The sequence below is a fragment of the Heloderma suspectum genome, chromosome 2 (genome assembly GCF_057233095.1).
Source record: "Heloderma suspectum isolate Gila_16-S chromosome 2, 16-S_ref, whole genome shotgun sequence".
NCBI classification, from domain to species: domain Eukaryota; kingdom Metazoa; phylum Chordata; class Lepidosauria; order Squamata; family Helodermatidae; genus Heloderma; species Heloderma suspectum.
Window position 1 is genome coordinate 233,952,583 of NC_139459.1, and position 17,546 is coordinate 233,970,128.

General features: G+C 41.9%; 1 protein-coding gene across 2 annotated transcripts in view; it reads left to right on the top strand.

Annotated features, from left to right (window-relative positions):
- The window catches only part of MAP2K7 (mitogen-activated protein kinase kinase 7), a 34,330-nt gene extending 17,047 nt beyond the window's left edge, over positions 1-17,283 (top strand). For both annotated transcript variants that reach the window (XM_084838504.1, XM_084838505.1), the window contains 10 exons: positions 5,019-5,163; positions 6,549-6,615; positions 7,120-7,233; positions 7,575-7,694; positions 7,802-7,909; positions 8,623-8,802; positions 9,548-9,628; positions 10,513-10,655; positions 11,764-11,809; positions 12,224-17,283. In XM_084838504.1, coding sequence (XP_084694630.1) covers positions 5,019-5,163; positions 6,549-6,615; positions 7,120-7,233; positions 7,575-7,694; positions 7,802-7,909; positions 8,623-8,802; positions 9,548-9,628; positions 10,513-10,655; positions 11,764-11,809; positions 12,224-12,361 — 1,142 coding nt within the window. In that variant the 3' untranslated portion in view covers positions 12,362-17,283. The remainder of the gene's footprint in view (positions 1-5,018; positions 5,164-6,548; positions 6,616-7,119; positions 7,234-7,574; positions 7,695-7,801; positions 7,910-8,622; positions 8,803-9,547; positions 9,629-10,512; positions 10,656-11,763; positions 11,810-12,223) is intronic.
- The last annotated feature ends 263 nt before the right edge of the window (positions 17,284-17,546 follow it).

A 17,546-nucleotide genomic window follows, 5' to 3' on the forward strand; every position in this document is an offset into this window, starting at 1 on the left:
CTCTGTTATCAAAGAATTCAAAAACATTTTTTCTCAATAATAACATTTGTACCTCTTCTAAATAGTGTTTATATCCTGAAATGAGCAAATAGGCAATTGTTCTTCATCCCTTGCAGGTGGAGAGGATCTAGAGAACAGAAGCACATATGATACTAATGCTTCTACTATTGATTGGCCCAACCTTACTTTGGGTTTTGCGCTGTACTTCCATAACCACCTCTTGAATTTGTTGTGTATTATGATGAGAGTTTTCTGGATGTTTTGCTTTGTGAAAGATAGGCCTAGTTCTCACAAAACAGCATGTGTGGTAAACCTGTGTTTGGACTTCAGTACTTTAGATTTTTAGGTATGGGCTCTTATGATTAAATGCTTTGCCATTAAAAAAAAATCCCTGCATATAAAAATCTGCATGTCAGGAAAAGGAATTTTACGTTAAACCTCTCCCATATATACTAATAATGCCTGTTTTTTTTAAAAAAAAAAACCACACACAACTTTTTTCTGTGGAAGAGCATTCCATTGTGAGCCCCTACCTGCATTCTGAAGTGATACAGTCTATTTATTTATTTATTTATTTTTATTTCATTTCTATACCGCCCAATAGCCGAAGCTCTCTGGGCGGTTCACAAAAATTAAAACCAAACAGCACACAATAAAACAATTTAAAATATATAGAACATTAAAACCACAATAATTACAGGTTTACCACATTTGCTGTTTGTGAGAACTGGGCCATACCTTTGAAATTAGTAGTCATCTAGTTAGTCAGGGCCTACCTATCTATTCCAGACTTTAACTGGCTAAAATTGAACCCCCTTTAGAATCTTCTGCTGCATTGTTCAAAGAACAGACCCTAGCAACCCATCCTATAAAACCTTTAATAGGGAATGTGTTCTTTTTACTGTTGCAACAGAACATCTTAAGAGGTAGCGGTAACAGGCTTTACTATGTGGCATTTATAGCAAACATTTTAACTCAGGTTTCACTTTTGCCTTTCTTTCTGGTATTAAAACAAGTTGTGGTTTTGAAAATCTTAGCTGCATGCCTTTCCATCCATTTTTGTAAGTATGCTTTTCTTTTCTTTTGCTTTCAGGTTATATTAAACACTCATTTTCAAGCGATACCCCCCCCCCCAATAAACTACAGTGGTCTCTTGAGAGTTTTCCTGTCTTTAGTAATGACAATAGATGCCTTTAAAACATTTTTCCAGAAATAACCAGCTCTCCTTAATTAATTTTCTTTAGTTTTTCTAGCCAATGGAGCTTCCTTTCTGGAGTTGGTTGAAATCAGCTAATCTGCACTCAGTTGTTTTGCTGTCCTTATCTGCTTGCTTTTCCTAAGATGTATGCATTAACATTTTATGGTCACTTTCAACAGATGTGGCCATCAACTTCATATTTAGTAGTTTTCAAGAAATGGGGCTATTTAAAGAGGTGGTTTCAGTGGGGATATGAAAATTCCTTATTCTTCAGGGTCTGTAAATCCCCCTTGGTGTTCTCTTTGTCCAAATCTTCTTTTCAGCTCTACACTTGGACTACACTATATGTTACAATAAAAGTTTGACCTGATTGTCAAGAAATCCCCAGTTAAAATCTCACCAGCCATGACCATTCTTGATAGCCTTAGGAAAGCCTCAGCACCCCTTTCTCAATCTGTAATATGGGGATAATAGATTATGGAGTTAAAATATATAGAAGCTGTAATATTTTTGTTATCTTAATAGAGTTTCAGTATATATGTTTAAAAAGTTCCTTGGGTTACATGCAATTGGTTTCTTTGATCCAGCGATGACTTCTGTCAGCAGACTGGAGAGAGAGAGGTGATGTTTTGGTGATTCCCCTTCCCCTTGTAGCCCCTGTGCCACCTCCCACACTGCTTCAAAGGGTCCTCCATCCAACAAGGAGATTGTGGGGGTGGGGAGGCTGAGGGGCTGCCCTGGAGGTTTGGAGGAATCCTTTGAAATAGTGTGAGAGGTGGTTCAGAGGACTTCTGGGCAGAGAGGGAATGGCTAAACATTGCCTCCCTCTCCATTCCACTAACAGAATCAACTGCTATCAAAGAGCATTCCATCAGCAGAGTGACACCAATTGGATATAATTCCTTCTGCCTAATTTAGATCAGGGATGCACAAGCATCTCAGTCCCAGGGCCAAGAGCCAAAGAACTGTGAAATTAGTTCTGAGAGCCCAAGGGGCCACTTTTCTTGCTTTCTTCAAAGAGCAGTTCCCCTCCTCTCCCTTGCCTGAGGACACATTGTTTTTGAAGTTGAGGAGAATTTCAAGAGCAATTTGTGAATTTGGTAAGGGGATCAGCTGTTCAAAGAAAAGTCAAATTCTACTGGGTTGGTGCATGCTCCTCATACATCTTTAGATCCCAGCACAGAATTTTAGCAAGTACAATGCATTGCATTTCAAACTGTTAATGCATGGCCGACACAGCTAATCTCTTGGTGAACCTTTGGGATGTCCTGCTATGGAGGGTGGGGCCACTTGCTTAGTATCTTCTGCAGAATTTGACACGATCATCATCATCATCATCATTATTATTATTATTATTATTAAATTAATCGCCCATCTGGCTGGTCACTCAGCCACTCTGGGCGATGTACAACACACAATAAAAACAGTTTCAAACAATAACATTCTACAATAAAAACATTTTCTAAAATACCCTAACCCACCCCAAACGCCTGCCTGAACAACAGCGTTTTTAATGCACGACGGAAGCTCATTAAAGAGGGGGCATGACGGAGTTCCCTAGGGAGGGAGTTCCACAGAGTGGGGGCCACCACAGAGAAGGCCCTCTCCCTTGTCCCCACCAGTCTAGCTGTCCTGGCTGATGGGACAGAGAGAAGGCCATCCGAGGCTGATCTTGTTGATTGTCTTTTGAACCACGATTGTGCCTGAAATCATATCTTGTGCCTGAGTACCAGGAGATGTGCAGATACTTGGAGGTGTGAGAGGGGCATCATTCTAGTAGCAGGAACCTATGATAACTGTGTGACACATTAGTGGCATTTATTGCCAAATATTTCTCTGCAACTTTGAGGGGGCAGAAAGATTTTGAAAATCAAAAGAAGAGAAATGCATAGTATCAATAAATCTTGTTCAGCAACCTTGTCCTTTTCAGTGGCAAAGTCATGATATGGAGGCCAGTGCTTCCCCTTTGGCCTCTACAGACCTGGGCTGTTGAGGTCTGTGGAGGAAAATGTGTGTGACTGAGATCTTTGTTTTACCTATAAGCAAGTAAGGCCGCTACTAGGTGATTAAAAGGAGATTGCCCCTGTTCCATTTTTAGAAATGATCTGTGACGCCAGGAATATGAGTTGCAGCATAGCTGTTACTTTGCATTCTGCTTGATCGAATGATACATATGCTTAGCCTGGGTCAAATGGAAGCAAGTTAGGATGTCTACATAGGACTTTTCCACTTTGGTAGCTTACCATGCTGCATCTTCCAAGTCCTTTTCCCCCCTGTTTTTGGATTATAGCCTATTCAGATAGAGGAAACGAGACCAAATCATTATTGGAGAGATGAGACACATCTGGTAGTATCAAATAATTATACATAGTGTGCTGAAAAGGCATCAGATCTAACTATTCAGCTACTAACCATTGTTTCTAAAATCTATGCAGCATGACTTCCTATGCTGGCTTGCCTGTAATGCTCCCAGTATAATGCAGTTTCGTGATCCAGCTCTAGGTGTCCTTAAAGGTTCCTTCTTTTAGATGTATGTCTATTTTGACATAGAAGGTTGCCCTTGGAATGCTCTCTTCAGCCTTAGCAGAGACCTCAGTCTAAAAATGTTTGTGCTAAGATCTAGGAGGAACAATCTTGCTGGTTCTAGCTCACAGGACTCTCACTCTGTCCAATGCCAGCACAAGTGCATGGTCAAGAAATCAGGCAAGAAAAACAGCTTCCTCCTTAGTTTCGGCACCTGGCAGATGTCTTATCAGGAGTTGGTTGTTGTTTAAAATGGACTTGAATTTAAATCAAACTTACTTTCCCTCCAGATCCCTTGTTCCACTTAGGTTTAAATCTTGTGAACTCCTCACCCATATATTATATATGCAGCTGGTACTGTATCTAAAGCAGATCACCAGTGCAATGTTTATATACTAGCGTGGCTCATTCCCAGTCTACAGATCCCTAACATGCTAATGCTATATGCATAGGCACCAACAACTTGTTTTAACTATAATATTTACTGTGTACATCCCCACACGTGTAACATTTATTTACATGGCCAGAGTGTACTTTACTGGAAAGACATGTTAAATTCCAACCATTCGTTGTCCTTCTTCAGAACTCATCTACAAGGAGTGCCATACCAAGTTAGTGTGTGTGTGAACATCTTAAAGAGAGGTGACCCTTCAATTTAACAGCAGAATATGTTGGGAAAGGACAGGGCCTCTCTATTAGGTGTTGGTGTTGCTCTCTGCTTTGTGACCATGTTGTTGCTTAAGCAGAGGCCTTTAGATCTTAGTTTAATTGATTATTGATTAAACTCATTTTGAAATTTGGTAAGCTATCTCATTCAAATTTAGGGAGTCCTTAAAATGATCTTTAATGAAAGTTCAAACAATGAACACATCATCCATTATTTTCAAAAGAAAGAGAAGACTTGGAAATAATGGGAATTACTTCAATTGCTGCTAAGCTTTAAGGTGCTTTTCAGTTGACACTACGCCTGGCCACCCTCATGGCACCTCAGGGGAAGACCTGCATTCTGTGCTGAGGTAGGGCCATCGCCATGAAGTTGAAAGGTGTGGTTTCCATGCAGAGAATTTCACTGTCCAGAGGGAGCCATTGGATTTGAGAGCAGTTTGGAGGACAGTAGTGCAAAGCTGGCACTTCAAAAGTCAGGATAATAATGGACTTTTTCTTCGGGTTGATAGGCTGGTTCCCTAGCACACCTACATTCAATACAGAAAGTTTTAGGCTGCAAAAGGATCCAGCTTGAAACCGGGAGTCCAAGTACTGCTACCTCATTGTCTGACTCTTCCTCTCCTCCTCTCAGCATTGCAGCTTCCCTTAGCCAATGATGGTAGCAGCCGATCCTCCTCTTTGGAGAACTCACCCCAGCATCACACTCACCCGTCACGCCCCCGAAACATGCTGGGCCTGCCTCAGCCACCGTTCCTCATGCACCGGAGCATGGAGAGGTAAGCAGAGTTGGAGAAAAACATCTGGAAGGCATCAGCTTGGGGAACTAAACCAACCTTTGCTGTGACCTGTGGTGTGTTTCAGGATACGTAAAAGGGACTGCTTCTTTACACAGCACATAGTTAAACTATGGGGTCTGCTGCTACAAGATGTAGTGATGGCCACCATTTTGGATGGCTTTCAAAGGGGATTAGACAAATTTCACAGAGTATAAGGCTATCAGTCACTACTGGTCCTGATGGCTATATGCTGTTTCCAGTATCGGAGTATGCCAGTGTATACCAGTTGCTGGGGAACATGAGCAGGAGGGTGCTATTGCCCTCATGTCCTGCTTGTGGGCTTCCCACAGGCGGCTGGTTGGCCACCTTGTGAACGGAATGCTGGACTAGAGAGATCCAGCATGGCTGTTCTTATGTACTTCTTACGTTCTTAGTCAGGTGCTGGTGTCTTCTGTTGAATCTGTTCCACTGTTTCAGGCCTTTAATCATGCAGATGCTGTACTCATCTTCTGTGCTCTTGTATTCAAACTAGGAGTGGTCAGTTTGTTTTGAGAAAGAAAAGCATTTATGTTGTTTAATATCTGATGAATTGGTAACCCTAGCATGTACAGCAGTGGACCTTATCCGGTCTGACAGATCTGTGCATACTACAGCAAGAGTTTGCAACCCATGTGCCTATGTAGCTTTGGATAATAGCATGTTGAGAGACTGAATGTTCACTGCTAATTGCTTTTGCCACAGTCTTAACAGCTGCTTCTCATGGGGCAGTGTATGAAGGCTTGAATTCAAGTGGCCCCTAACTGCTCTTTTGATGTAAGTGGCAGAGCTTTTGAAATGGGCGCATGATTCATACCATAGATGTGATACTTTCATATCCTAGTTTACCTGAAGTGCAATTTTTTGTGTGCAACATAATATCTATATTGGGTCATAAGACGTTTTAAGTCTCATGTTCATGAACTAATGTGTTAATTTTGCCTATTTAATGAGTGATGTGTAGCATGGACACACAAGTATGCAGCAGTAGAAATGTTAATCATAATGGCCCTGACAGTTGGCAGAAGAGATGCTGCTTACTTTGGAATCATCAGATAATAACAATGTGTGATGTAACCTGCACAATTCTTATTTACAACTGGGAAGAGGTATAGGGGACTTGTTATGGATTTGACTAGTCAGTTGCTAGCTTTACATTCACATCTTTAAAAATTCTCATTGTAGAGATCTTCATGTTATAGGATTGCCTAAGTGCCCCTGTTAAGAAGAGGAGCTTGTAGCCCTCCATGGTGTTTGTTTTTGTAGGAAATAGTGTATTGAGATATTGCCATGTTATGGCTGGAAGCTACTCTACATTATTTAACTTTTTTCCCCCTTTCCCTTCCTAGTATAGAGATCGATCAGAAACTGCAGGAAATTATGAAGCAAACGGGTTACTTGACTATCGGAGGGCAGGTGAGCAGACTTGATCTAGTACATACATAAAGGCATGCCAACCTAAATAGTTGAGGCAGGTGGCCTTAGAGGTATTGAGCAGCATGATGGTGGGCCGGATAGCCCATTGGTCTAGCACAGCCTGCTTTCTAGGGTGGTGGGACATCTTTATATTGGTTCTTTCATTCCCCTTTATTGTGGTGCAAATGAAAGAGGAATTAAGGTAGAAGTAGCATTTCAGTGGGAGAATTGCACTGCCTTTGTACACCCACAGTTTTGTGCCCATATCAGAACTTTGAGGCAGTTTGAAGCTTCACCTTGTATTTCGCTTCCACAGTGTAGCTTTATGGAGCATATTTAGCAGACAGAGATGAGAGGTACAGCGGTTTAAAATACCTTGAAACTTGTTGGGTTAAGTGTTGACTGCACTAAAAGCTAAACAAGTCTCCTGTTTTTCAATATACAATTGACTGATCAATAGCTTCTCTATTTGTATCTGATCTTTGTGTGTTCATCTTCTTGTAGAGGTACCAAGCCGAAATCAATGACCTGGAAAATCTGGGTGAGATTGGAAGCGGGACATGTGGGCAGGTGTGGAAAATGCGTTTCAAGAAGACGGGGCACATCATAGCTGTGAAGGTGAGGCAGTTCTACTTGGGTGTTGAGGTGAAGTTATCTTAAAAGGAAATGGAAAAGATAGCAGGGTGGGGTCCTGCAGGGATTCATTCACTGGTGATCAGAGGGAGCTTTGGGGAGCATAAATGATTTGGTCCTCATTTCAGCTATTGAGGGAAAAGGGGTGGGATTGGATGGGGTGAAGTGGTTTACAGTAAACATCGATGGAAAGTAGTGATGATTTTTGAATTAACCATAAAGCATTCAGAGGCCGTAAGGCAAACTGTTACCATTTTCAATTCCTTTCTCTTTCCCAATCCGCTCCCAATTCTCACACATGCCCCATTCTGTTCCTCTTTGCTCAGCAAATGCGTCGTTCTGGTAACAAAGAGGAGAACAAGAGGATCTTGATGGACCTGGATGTGGTGCTAAAGAGTCACGACTGCCCCTACATTGTTCAGTGCTTTGGAACTTTCATTACAAATGTGAGTGAACCCAGTGCCGCCATCTTCTTTAGTCTGTCTTTTTTTAAAATATATCAAGCTAGTTATAATCTTAATTTTTACTTTTGTTTTTCCCTCCTGCCCCATAGACTGACGTTTTTATAGCCATGGAGCTAATGGGCACCTGTGCAGAGAAGCTGAAAAAACGCATTCAGGGGCCTATCCCTGAGAGGATCCTAGGAAAGATGACCGTAGCAGTGAGTGTTTGCAGTCTCTTTTGCAGCCAGAATCCTAGAAGAGAGCAAGGATTTTCCAAGGGCTTTGCCCAACTAAGACAAGAAATGGTCCCTATAGTCATGACCAAATCCCAGATTATATTCCATTTTTGCAACATGGAAGGTGTCTGGGATGTGAAAATCTCACTTGTGCACCACGACCAACTACATGCAGCTTTATTAGGCCAGTTTATTATCTCTAGTTTCGTGAAGTATTATGCACAAAAGGGGCTGGTTTCCTACACATACACCCACTCTAGCACTGCATAATGATGTGATCAAATCCAGACTTCAGTTGAAGGTTTTGGGGTGTTATCACATCCCACTAAAAACTACGGAAGCTAAGAGAATTAATTGTCATCAGGGGTGGCTGGCAGATTTCTCCTTCCAAGAAGAAATATTAAGAGCATTGATGCACACACATATCTCCCCCTTTTTAATAGTATTCCTGAAAACTACTTTGTAATCAGTATGGTCAAAGGTGTGATACTTTCTCTACAGGTTTGTGTAGTTTTATATAAATGAAATTATGTAACTAAAACTCCCTCTTCCACATATCATGCCTCAGAATGAATGAATTACCTTTGTTTTCATGCAGCACATGGTGGTCCGTTCTAGACTAGTACAGAATTGTTTTGCTTATAGTGAACAGTTGATAATTTCTTCAGCATTTGTTTCTGATGTATTGCTTTCAGATTGTCAAAGCACTCTACTATTTGAAAGAGAAACATGGTGTCATCCATAGAGATGTGAAGCCTTCCAATATCTTGTTGGATGAGAGGGGGCAAATCAAACTGTGTGACTTTGGGATCAGTGGGAGGCTGGTGGACTCGAAAGCCAAAACCCGGAGTGCTGGTTGTGCAGCATATATGGCGGTAAGGGCTGGAGAAGTGGTTAGGGGATACCACCAGGAATTCTACTGTGGTATGATTGAATAAAGTAATTTGTTACACTTGTACTCTTCCTCCAAATTGCTCATCATTGCTTACATATGATTTCCATCAAGGCAGTGCTCTAGGCCAGACCTGCTTAGTTTCAACAGTTGAAATGCACCATGTGTCTGAGACCATTCTCTGGGACTGAAGATTAAATCTCTTGTATGTTACACTGTAGAAGATTATCACTAGAATCTGGCCTAAGCTTTTGGAAACTATGCTGTAACTATTATGCAGTTCCTGTTCTAGCAGCAGAAGCGGGCCTTTTCAGTAATGACCCCATACTTCTGCAATGAGCTCCTATTATTGCAGAGGGATGGGGGTGTTATCAGATCCTTTTTTGCAGGCCCTCAGGAAAGTTCTGTAGACCCACTTGTTGTTGTTTGCCTTTTCCTAATTGTAGCTTTGGACTCCTGGTTTTATTTGTAATTGCTGTTTTTATAAATTTTTACTCTTTTGTATCTTTATTGTCTACACTGCCTTGGGGAGGGTTCCACTCTTAAAGGCAGTCTAAAATAATGTTAAATCAATATAATAAGAACTGCCGTAATTAAATAAAGTAAGGATTTTGTTAGCAACATGGTTTGGTTTCTGTAATTGGGGGAACCTTGCTAGGTGCAGATGAGAAACAAGTAGCAAAGAGATATTCTTTTGGCTGAGTTTGTAATAGCCTTTTTGTTTCTAGCCTGAGAGAATAGACCCGCCCGATCCCTCAAAACCAGATTATGATATCCGTGCAGATGTGTGGAGCCTGGGCATCTCTCTGGTAAGTGAAACCTGCTGCCTATCTTTAAGGTACATATGGGCAACCCGTGCCCTGTGGGCTACATGCAGCCCTTTGAGCCTTCTGTGGGGCCTGCATGGGTGTCTGAGTCATCTTAAAATTCAATGAAATGTTGATTCTCCTAATGATGTCCTGTTGGGACCTTCTGGTTTTGGATCATGTCCTAAGCAGCCTTTCATATATGCCAGACGTGGGGAATCTCTCGCCCAACTGGGGCTCCTCATCTAGCCCGCCAGCTTCTTTCCCAGGCCCAGCCTCCTCTCCCCAAGCAAGGAAAAGCTCTTATATCTGATCAGCTGCAGATCCAAGATAAATGCTTTCCCCTGCTCACGGCTGAGAAAGGAAGCTGAGAAATATTGGCCTCCTCAACTGATCTGCATGGACCAGCTGAGGATGGATGGCTGGGAAGGGTGTGAGTAGATAGGGAGTGAGGTGGTCACAGCCACGTTTTGCATGCAGCCCCTGGAATGCTTCTTTAGTGGCTGTCTGGCCCTTAGACCCACTCCTGATATATGCTTTACTTAATACATGATGGAAATGGCAGCAGGTTTTAGGGTCTTTCTTTCTTAAAAAAGAGAAGAGTATGAAAGCAAAGTTAAAGCTGTTTTATTTAAAGGAGGCTGACTTCTGGGCCTAAGGAATCCTGAACTCCACTTCTGTGTGTGCTGTTGATGCTGGATAAACCAAGTGATAATTCTGTTTCTGCATTTTCCATCCATAATGTGGAAATACTGAAGCTTTTGCCAGTCTGGTTTTTAAGGCAATGACTACCTTGTTCTGTCTTTTTCTGGTATTATCTGAAAGAGACAGGCTGATTTGGCCTTTTTAACACTTGCTCCCTGCCTTTGCTCTCACTCCCATTCTAGGTTGAGCTGGCTACAGGTCAGTTTCCCTACAAGAACTGCAAAACAGACTTTGAGGTCCTCACCAAGGTGTTGCAAGAAGATCCTCCCCTTCTCCCAAACAACATGGGATTTTCTGTGGATTTCCAGTCCTTTGTGAAAGACTGGTGAGTGAACTGTCTCATGCTGCAATGTGTGTTTAGAATTAGCAACTAGCAATCCCATACGTTGCTAGTGAGCCCTACAGTTCCTAAAATCCTACTGATCTCAGCTCTTGCTCATCAGCTGCTCCCTCAAACATTGGTAATGCTAATTCTGGAGCAGCTCTGTCTCTGTTGTAGTTAACAGTGTACCTAAGGACATTGGAACTGTTCTGCTTGTTCAAACTGGTAACATGCTCTTGTAAAAGACAGAGCTCAATCTACGCTGGTAATTTCCCCCCTAAAGGTAAATCCTGTCTCTGCCTTCAGGCTGGGCCTGCACAGATTCTGGCCCAATCCATTGTTGTATAATACCTCTTCTTCTCTACACACTCCTGGCTTTTGTCCTTTGCTCTTCTCTGTCTGCTTTGCTTTAGCTCCTGGCTGATTCTAGTGGAGTGTGGAGGGAGTCCTTCATTGTCCTGAAACTGGCAGTCAACCTATCATAAGTGCAGGAATATTTTAAAAATGTTTTAACTCTTTTAACCTGTTGTTTTATTCTTTTATCATGTTGTTCACCACTCCAAAATCTTCTGATGTGGAGCAGTATATAAATATTGTAAATAAATAAATAAACTAGGGCGGAAAGTTGGTTATGTTCTTTCATCGGCCCCACATTTCTACTCATACCAACAAGGAGTCAGCTGTATTGGCAGCTGGTTGAAGTATGTTTCTTGCAACTGATGCAAACAATTATGCAAACTGTCTAATGGTAGGTTCAGCTTTGAGAGTGGTTGTTTTGTGTTAGATAACTCTGAAGTGATGTGGCCCACTTGTCCCTCCTCCTAAATTTCATTGAGTAGCCCTCCTGCACAGCAAGGCTTGTGCAAGCTTTCATGGGATATTGGTGCTAGTCCTCTGTAGGATATTGTTGTGGGAGGATGGTGGACTTCATCCTGTTAGCTTGCAAAGTTCTAAAGGTAGAGTACACCTGAGGTTAAAATGAGTTTCTGTTTGTAAGGACCCATCGTGTTCAAGTAATGGAGATCGCTCCATAATTCCTCTTATTCTCTCTCAAAAAGAACAACATTCACTTGGAAACCTGTGGACTGAATGTGTGTTTCTGTCTTTCTAGCCTTACTAAAGATCACAGGAAGAGACCAAAGTACAACAAGCTACTTGTGAGTATTAGATGCACCTCTTCATTGAGAATGTTAGAAATTTCCTCAGAGTTTGGTAAAAGCTAGAGCAGGCGCTTCTGCTAGCCCTTAAACTTTTGAAGTAGTCATTTTAGGAAGTAACCAAGAACATTTCCTAGCATTAGTTTGTGCCAAGTGGCACAGAGGCTGAAATTAATGAAGTGGTCTCTTTACTTATCTACACATAGTTTTTAAAATAAAGAGAAAATTATTTTTGCTTGTTCTTTACTTCACTGCTTTCCATTTTTCCCCATGTATGTTCAGTGCTGTTGTGCACCCTCGTTCCATTTGGGTATAGCTAGCAATTGTTGCTCATAGTTCTGTACAGTGGGCAGGGGAGGCGTGACTTCTTACTAGGTGATTTATATTCCTTCTCATTTGCCTGTTCCTTTACAGGAACACAACTTCATCAAGCGTTACGAAACACTGGAAGTGGATGTGGCCTCCTGGTTCAAGGATGTCATGGCTAAGACAGAGTCCCCCCGCACAAGCAGCATCCTCAGTCAGCACCACTTGCCATTCTTCACCAGGTAGCTGTGTAGTGTGGCTGTTGTGCCAGGGAAGGGGCCCCTTGGCAGCCAGAGCTCACAAGGTGGAGCAAGAGAGAGCACCGCAACAGGCACCTGTCTTCACAAGAGCAACTCTTCAGTGGCATGAATGGCTTGCTTCACCTGTTCCTTCACCCTTGCCCATTTCATCTTCTTCAGTATTGCCAGGAAGAGATGGGGTGGATGTCTGGTCTTTCTGGAATGTTGGGTGTGTTCTAGAGCCTTTTGCACCTCAGGCACTGGACAGCCCAAGAATACAAGGCTCTGGGCGAGAAGACCTTTTCCAGCCTGTGCTTGTATGTTTCTGTGGTTGAGCATCTGCCATCAGGAGTTACCATCAAGTGACCACATGCTCCCGGCTTATCTCTCTCCACCATGACTGGAGGCTCAAGGTTGTGCAACAGTGACCCTTGCTCACGCACTGTGAACAGACACAAAACACACAAAAGGAAAAAGAAAAGATATTTTTTTTACCACTTATTTATTAAGTTTGGACTTCTGGTGCTGTGGGCTGCCTGCTGCACCCGTTCACCAATCCCTGCGTTACTACATGTCCTTTTTGTTTTGTTTGTGTTTTTGGGTTTGTATTTGCTGAGTGGGAATGGGGCTGGGGGTAGATGAGTCAGCTGCTGCTTTAGATTCTGAGCTTAGCTATTGCTGTTGTCTTGGTTTCATTTTTTCTTAGGGCTGTGGGGACAGAAAAGGGAAGGTTTGAAGATTATTCTCACCCAAGAGTAGCTCAGTTAAAGTGATTGTTTTTCCCTCTTCAATTCTTTTTGATCTCAGGGGTTCCTATTCTTTTGTTTTGAGTGTGAACAAAGTTTTGTCAGTGGTGTTTTATTTACCAAAGTGTGTGTTTGGTGCTAGGATAAATGCTTGTTCATTTTCTTCAAGTATTTAAGAAAAGGAAAAGCAAAACTTAAAAGATAATCCTGGCATCAAGAAAGCCATTTTTAAAAAAGATTCAGCCCAAATGATCTCTTACTGCTGTGACTTAGAGATTCTTTAAAAAAACAAAACAACTAGATAGTAATAAATTTATGCTCTTTGATCTCTTGTGAACTTACTGGGCTAGCTTCTTAACTGGTGACAATTACGTATTTCCAGTTGAGGAAATACCAGTTTGCTCTTTGGAGATCATGGGCTAGAATCTGTGCTGACTGTCTGGATACCCAAACTGTGTGGGTTCTCAGAGGCGGGTTCCTAAACAATGCAAAAGGCACAGAGGACGAAGAAAGATGAACACCCTCCTCAATCCTACTGTGTTTCAGAATAGAGTTTCTTTTCTGCTAGTGTTTTTCACAGGTTAAGGAGACTGGAGGGAGAGGATCCAGTCACCTCTAATTTCAAGGTGCCTCTTAGACTGACAGGCATTCCCAATTTGATGGGGGCATGCCTAGGAACCAAGTTGTCTGGGTTACTGAAGTTGTCATGTCATCTTTCAGGGGCAGCCATTGTCACCAGCAGCTTTCAGAATGAGAGGTGGCCAGAGACCTTGGGGAATGAGTCCTGGTTTTTTTCTTGAGTCAATCTCTCACTAACAATTGCAGTTTTTCAGGTAGTTCAGAGGCTCACAGACATCCCTGGAGCTCTGCATGTTCACATGGAGGTGAGGCTTATTCCTGCTTTCTCCTGTTAGCAAAGGTTTGGATATTGCATTCTTTGCACTCTTACCCTAATCCTCTGGATTTTTTAGTTGGTGTTTTAACTCATGGCACAGGCATGGAAGAGCTCCATACGGCATCACTTCAGTGAGATGGTGCACTGTGCTCTCAGACGTTATGCCAAGGGCCATGTTAGGATACTGCATTTATCCTACTGCAGTTTTATAGACACCCCCCCATCCCGGTCAAAGACTTTACAAATGTTTGAGGCTGAGGTTCTGCAGTGTTTGGGATGTCCTGAAAATGGGATGCAGCTGTGGTCATTGATCCAGGGATATCTCCCTAATACCACTCTCTGAGACAACATCTGCATCGAGACTTGTCTGTGTTCTGGCCATTTCCAAGAGGAGCTGTTTTATTTGTGGGAATGAAGGAGCCAAATTTAGGTATGTTCAGTGGCAGAATTAGCGAGCAATGTAAGCATAATCCATGCTCAGACACAGCGCTTGGGTGTGAGAAGCAACTTGCTATGAAGTCAGAGAGGCCCAGGAAGGGCTTTCAGAATGGGAGGATGAACTCGCTTGCTTTGTGAGGGAGTATGCGGTTAGCAGGTTGTGTTCTAGGACTGTTACAGGATTTTAAAAAACTGACAGTAAACAAAGAATGCAAGTTGCCAAATACCTTAGAGGAGAGGGAACACTCTGACTATATAAGATGGATGACCTCAATCCAGGTGGCTGGGACATAGTTATAGCACAGTGGAGTAGTCCGTTTCCTGTACTGACCAACCTCAGTGGTGATTGTTAACATGGCAGCATTAAAAAAAAAATGGAGGAAAATCATTTCTGTTGCACACAGGTTTTACATCTGAATTTGTGCCATAAAGGAAACCGTATGAAATGCATTATATGAAGAGGGGGACCTAGTGTATGAGAAGGTAGGAAGTGAAGAGACAGTAAAAATAGAGCTGATATAGAAGGTTTGGGGTTAAGATGGACAGAAACTATGCTGAAACAAGAAATGAATATTTGTGGTTTTTATGGAAATAAAGTAGGATGAGCAATGAAGCCAGAAAAAGTTATTCTAAGAGTGGCTAAGAAAAAATGAGGTAGAGCTAGGGAGCACACTTGAGAGATGCTTAGCTTCCAAGATGGATTCCTTTAACAAGAAATTTACTTGTATATACCTCATCTGTGAACTTGAGGTATGCTCACTAAAATGTCTTTTAAAAATCCCCAGGATATTAAGAAAATCTGGAAAATAATTCCAAAGGCATTATGGCCTGGTTTAGATGTACATTCATGGCTTGCTAAACCAGTTTCGAAAGCCGGGAACACACTGGGGTGCACTCTCCCCTCCCACTACTGATCTTGATTAGGATAAGCTACAGTTCTCCATTATGTCCGAAATGGGGAACTGTGGTTTAATGTCATTTTACTAGCCAGGATTTTAAATTACTGATGGATCCTGATTTAAGATCCTGATTAGTAAACTGGTAGTAAACCACAGTTTTCCATTTTGGACTTAAGCTAACCAGGATCAGTGCACTGAGAAATGCAGGAGGCAGGGTAAGGGGGAAGCACGCAGATCTGATAGTAATTCCCAGCTTCATAAACTATGGTTGAGCAAACCACTTGGCCTGTATGTAACATGGTTTTGATTTTCAGTTTCTTGAGGGTGATGATTCGTTATGCTTTTCAAAGTGTAGGTAATGGGTTTCCTACAAAGGCACAAGGCCTGATTGTCTTGAATAGTATGCTAGTATTTCCTTGTGGTATTGGAAGTGCTTTGAAGAGACTATCAAAGCAGGAATGCAGTTTTGTGTTTCACATGAGCCAAATAACAAGTATGCTTAAAAATAAAAGCATTTGGAGACTGCATCCAAGTTGTGGGGGCCCATAGGAAATGTGTTATATTTCCCCACAGAAATATGCTTCAGTTAGGAGCCATACAGGCCCCCAACTTGAAATTTATGATAGCATAATCCATAAAGAGACTGTTTTGAATTGTAATGTTTGCCCAGGATGTTGAAAAGTTTTTAGGAGAAGAGTAAAGCATGCCTCCTAGAACATTGTCCACAAGGTAACAAGAACAGCACTGCATGTTTTAGTGGCAAAATGGAAATGGAGACTCAGTCAACATACTGAAATGACTAGAGAAAGGGTGGGACGGATGCAAAAGGCCTAAGGGCTAACTGGCTGAAAGATGTGAAATTCATAGTAGAACTAAAGCCCTGATGATTAACTAGTGGGACTGCATCAGTAGGGTTGCCGTAGAATTCCCATTACATGTGTGTTAGAGGTGACCTGTCTTTCTCAGTGACAGGCCCTCACTCTCCTGCTAGCTTTTGCACAGTAGAAGAATTGTTGGGTATTTTACTGACCACTTGGGGAATCCATTTTGGAAAGTAAATTGTTAATTCCCAAAGCTTAGAGGTCTGGGCATATCTTTGCATATTGTTTTGATAGGGAAAATGAAACACCCTGGACAGAGAATATTGGAAAGGGTAGGGTGCAGAGAGATACTGAAGAATGAAAAGTGGGGTTCCAAATTCAGGTTGAAGAATAGCATGTGCAAGTTAGGAGTGGCTCTGGGCTGCATGGAGAAGAGAGTGGTATTCAAAACTAAACATTGGGATAAAGTGCAGAGTGTACAGGGAAGTATAGAAGGTAAGGGAAAGGGATAAAGATGGTTAATGGGAGTAGTCTCCTGGGAAGCAGTTGAATAGCCTTGTCCTAATAGCTCTTTGGGCTCTGCAGCTTGTGTTTCCATCTTACTACACTATTAAATGTACTTCAGCAAAGTAAACGTACTAGCTGGCAGAGAACGGGTGATATGTGATATGACAACTTGCACTGTCATCTCTCTAAAGTGACCAGGACAGTGGAGCTAGCAGTGAATCTGCCTTCTGACTTGGCAGAAAAGGAATGGTTTGGTTTTTAGAGCACAAAATAGGTCAAACTGTTTTATTTTCAGATGCCAGCGTGAATACAGTTTGACAGATTTTGTACCCTAAAAACCAAACCATTCCTGGTTAGAGATGTGCCAGGCCTCTGATGATCACTAGTAGCTAGCTAGGCTCCTAGAAATCTTAATCAGCTGGCAAAATCTTGGGTGAAATTTGATTGTACAGTAATGTTGTTAAATAACTAGATCTTCTAGTGTAAATCATGGTATTGGCTTTGCAAATAAGAGATTTTTCTCTTTAAAGATGGCTTTTGGATTGTGTGTTGCTGTCCTGGTGCTTGAGAATTTGTAGATATTTGCTTTGCTGATCTTTGAATAAAGTGTCTAATTAGGACTCAAAGTGCAGGAATTGTTGAATCCTATGACTAAGTGCTTCCTATTAACTGACAATTTTGTCAATTGATTTTTTAAAAAGTAACAATGTTTATGGTGGTGCTGACCAAGCATCTGTTGTGTTTCATTTCGTGAACTCAGAATTTAAGAAAGCAGCCATTATTGAAAGTTGCTTAAAACAACCAATGCTTAGAGCATTGGTCGTGTTCAGCCTCACACTACTTAACTTTTCAACTGGAAGCTTGTACTATCCATCCATTGGCTTTT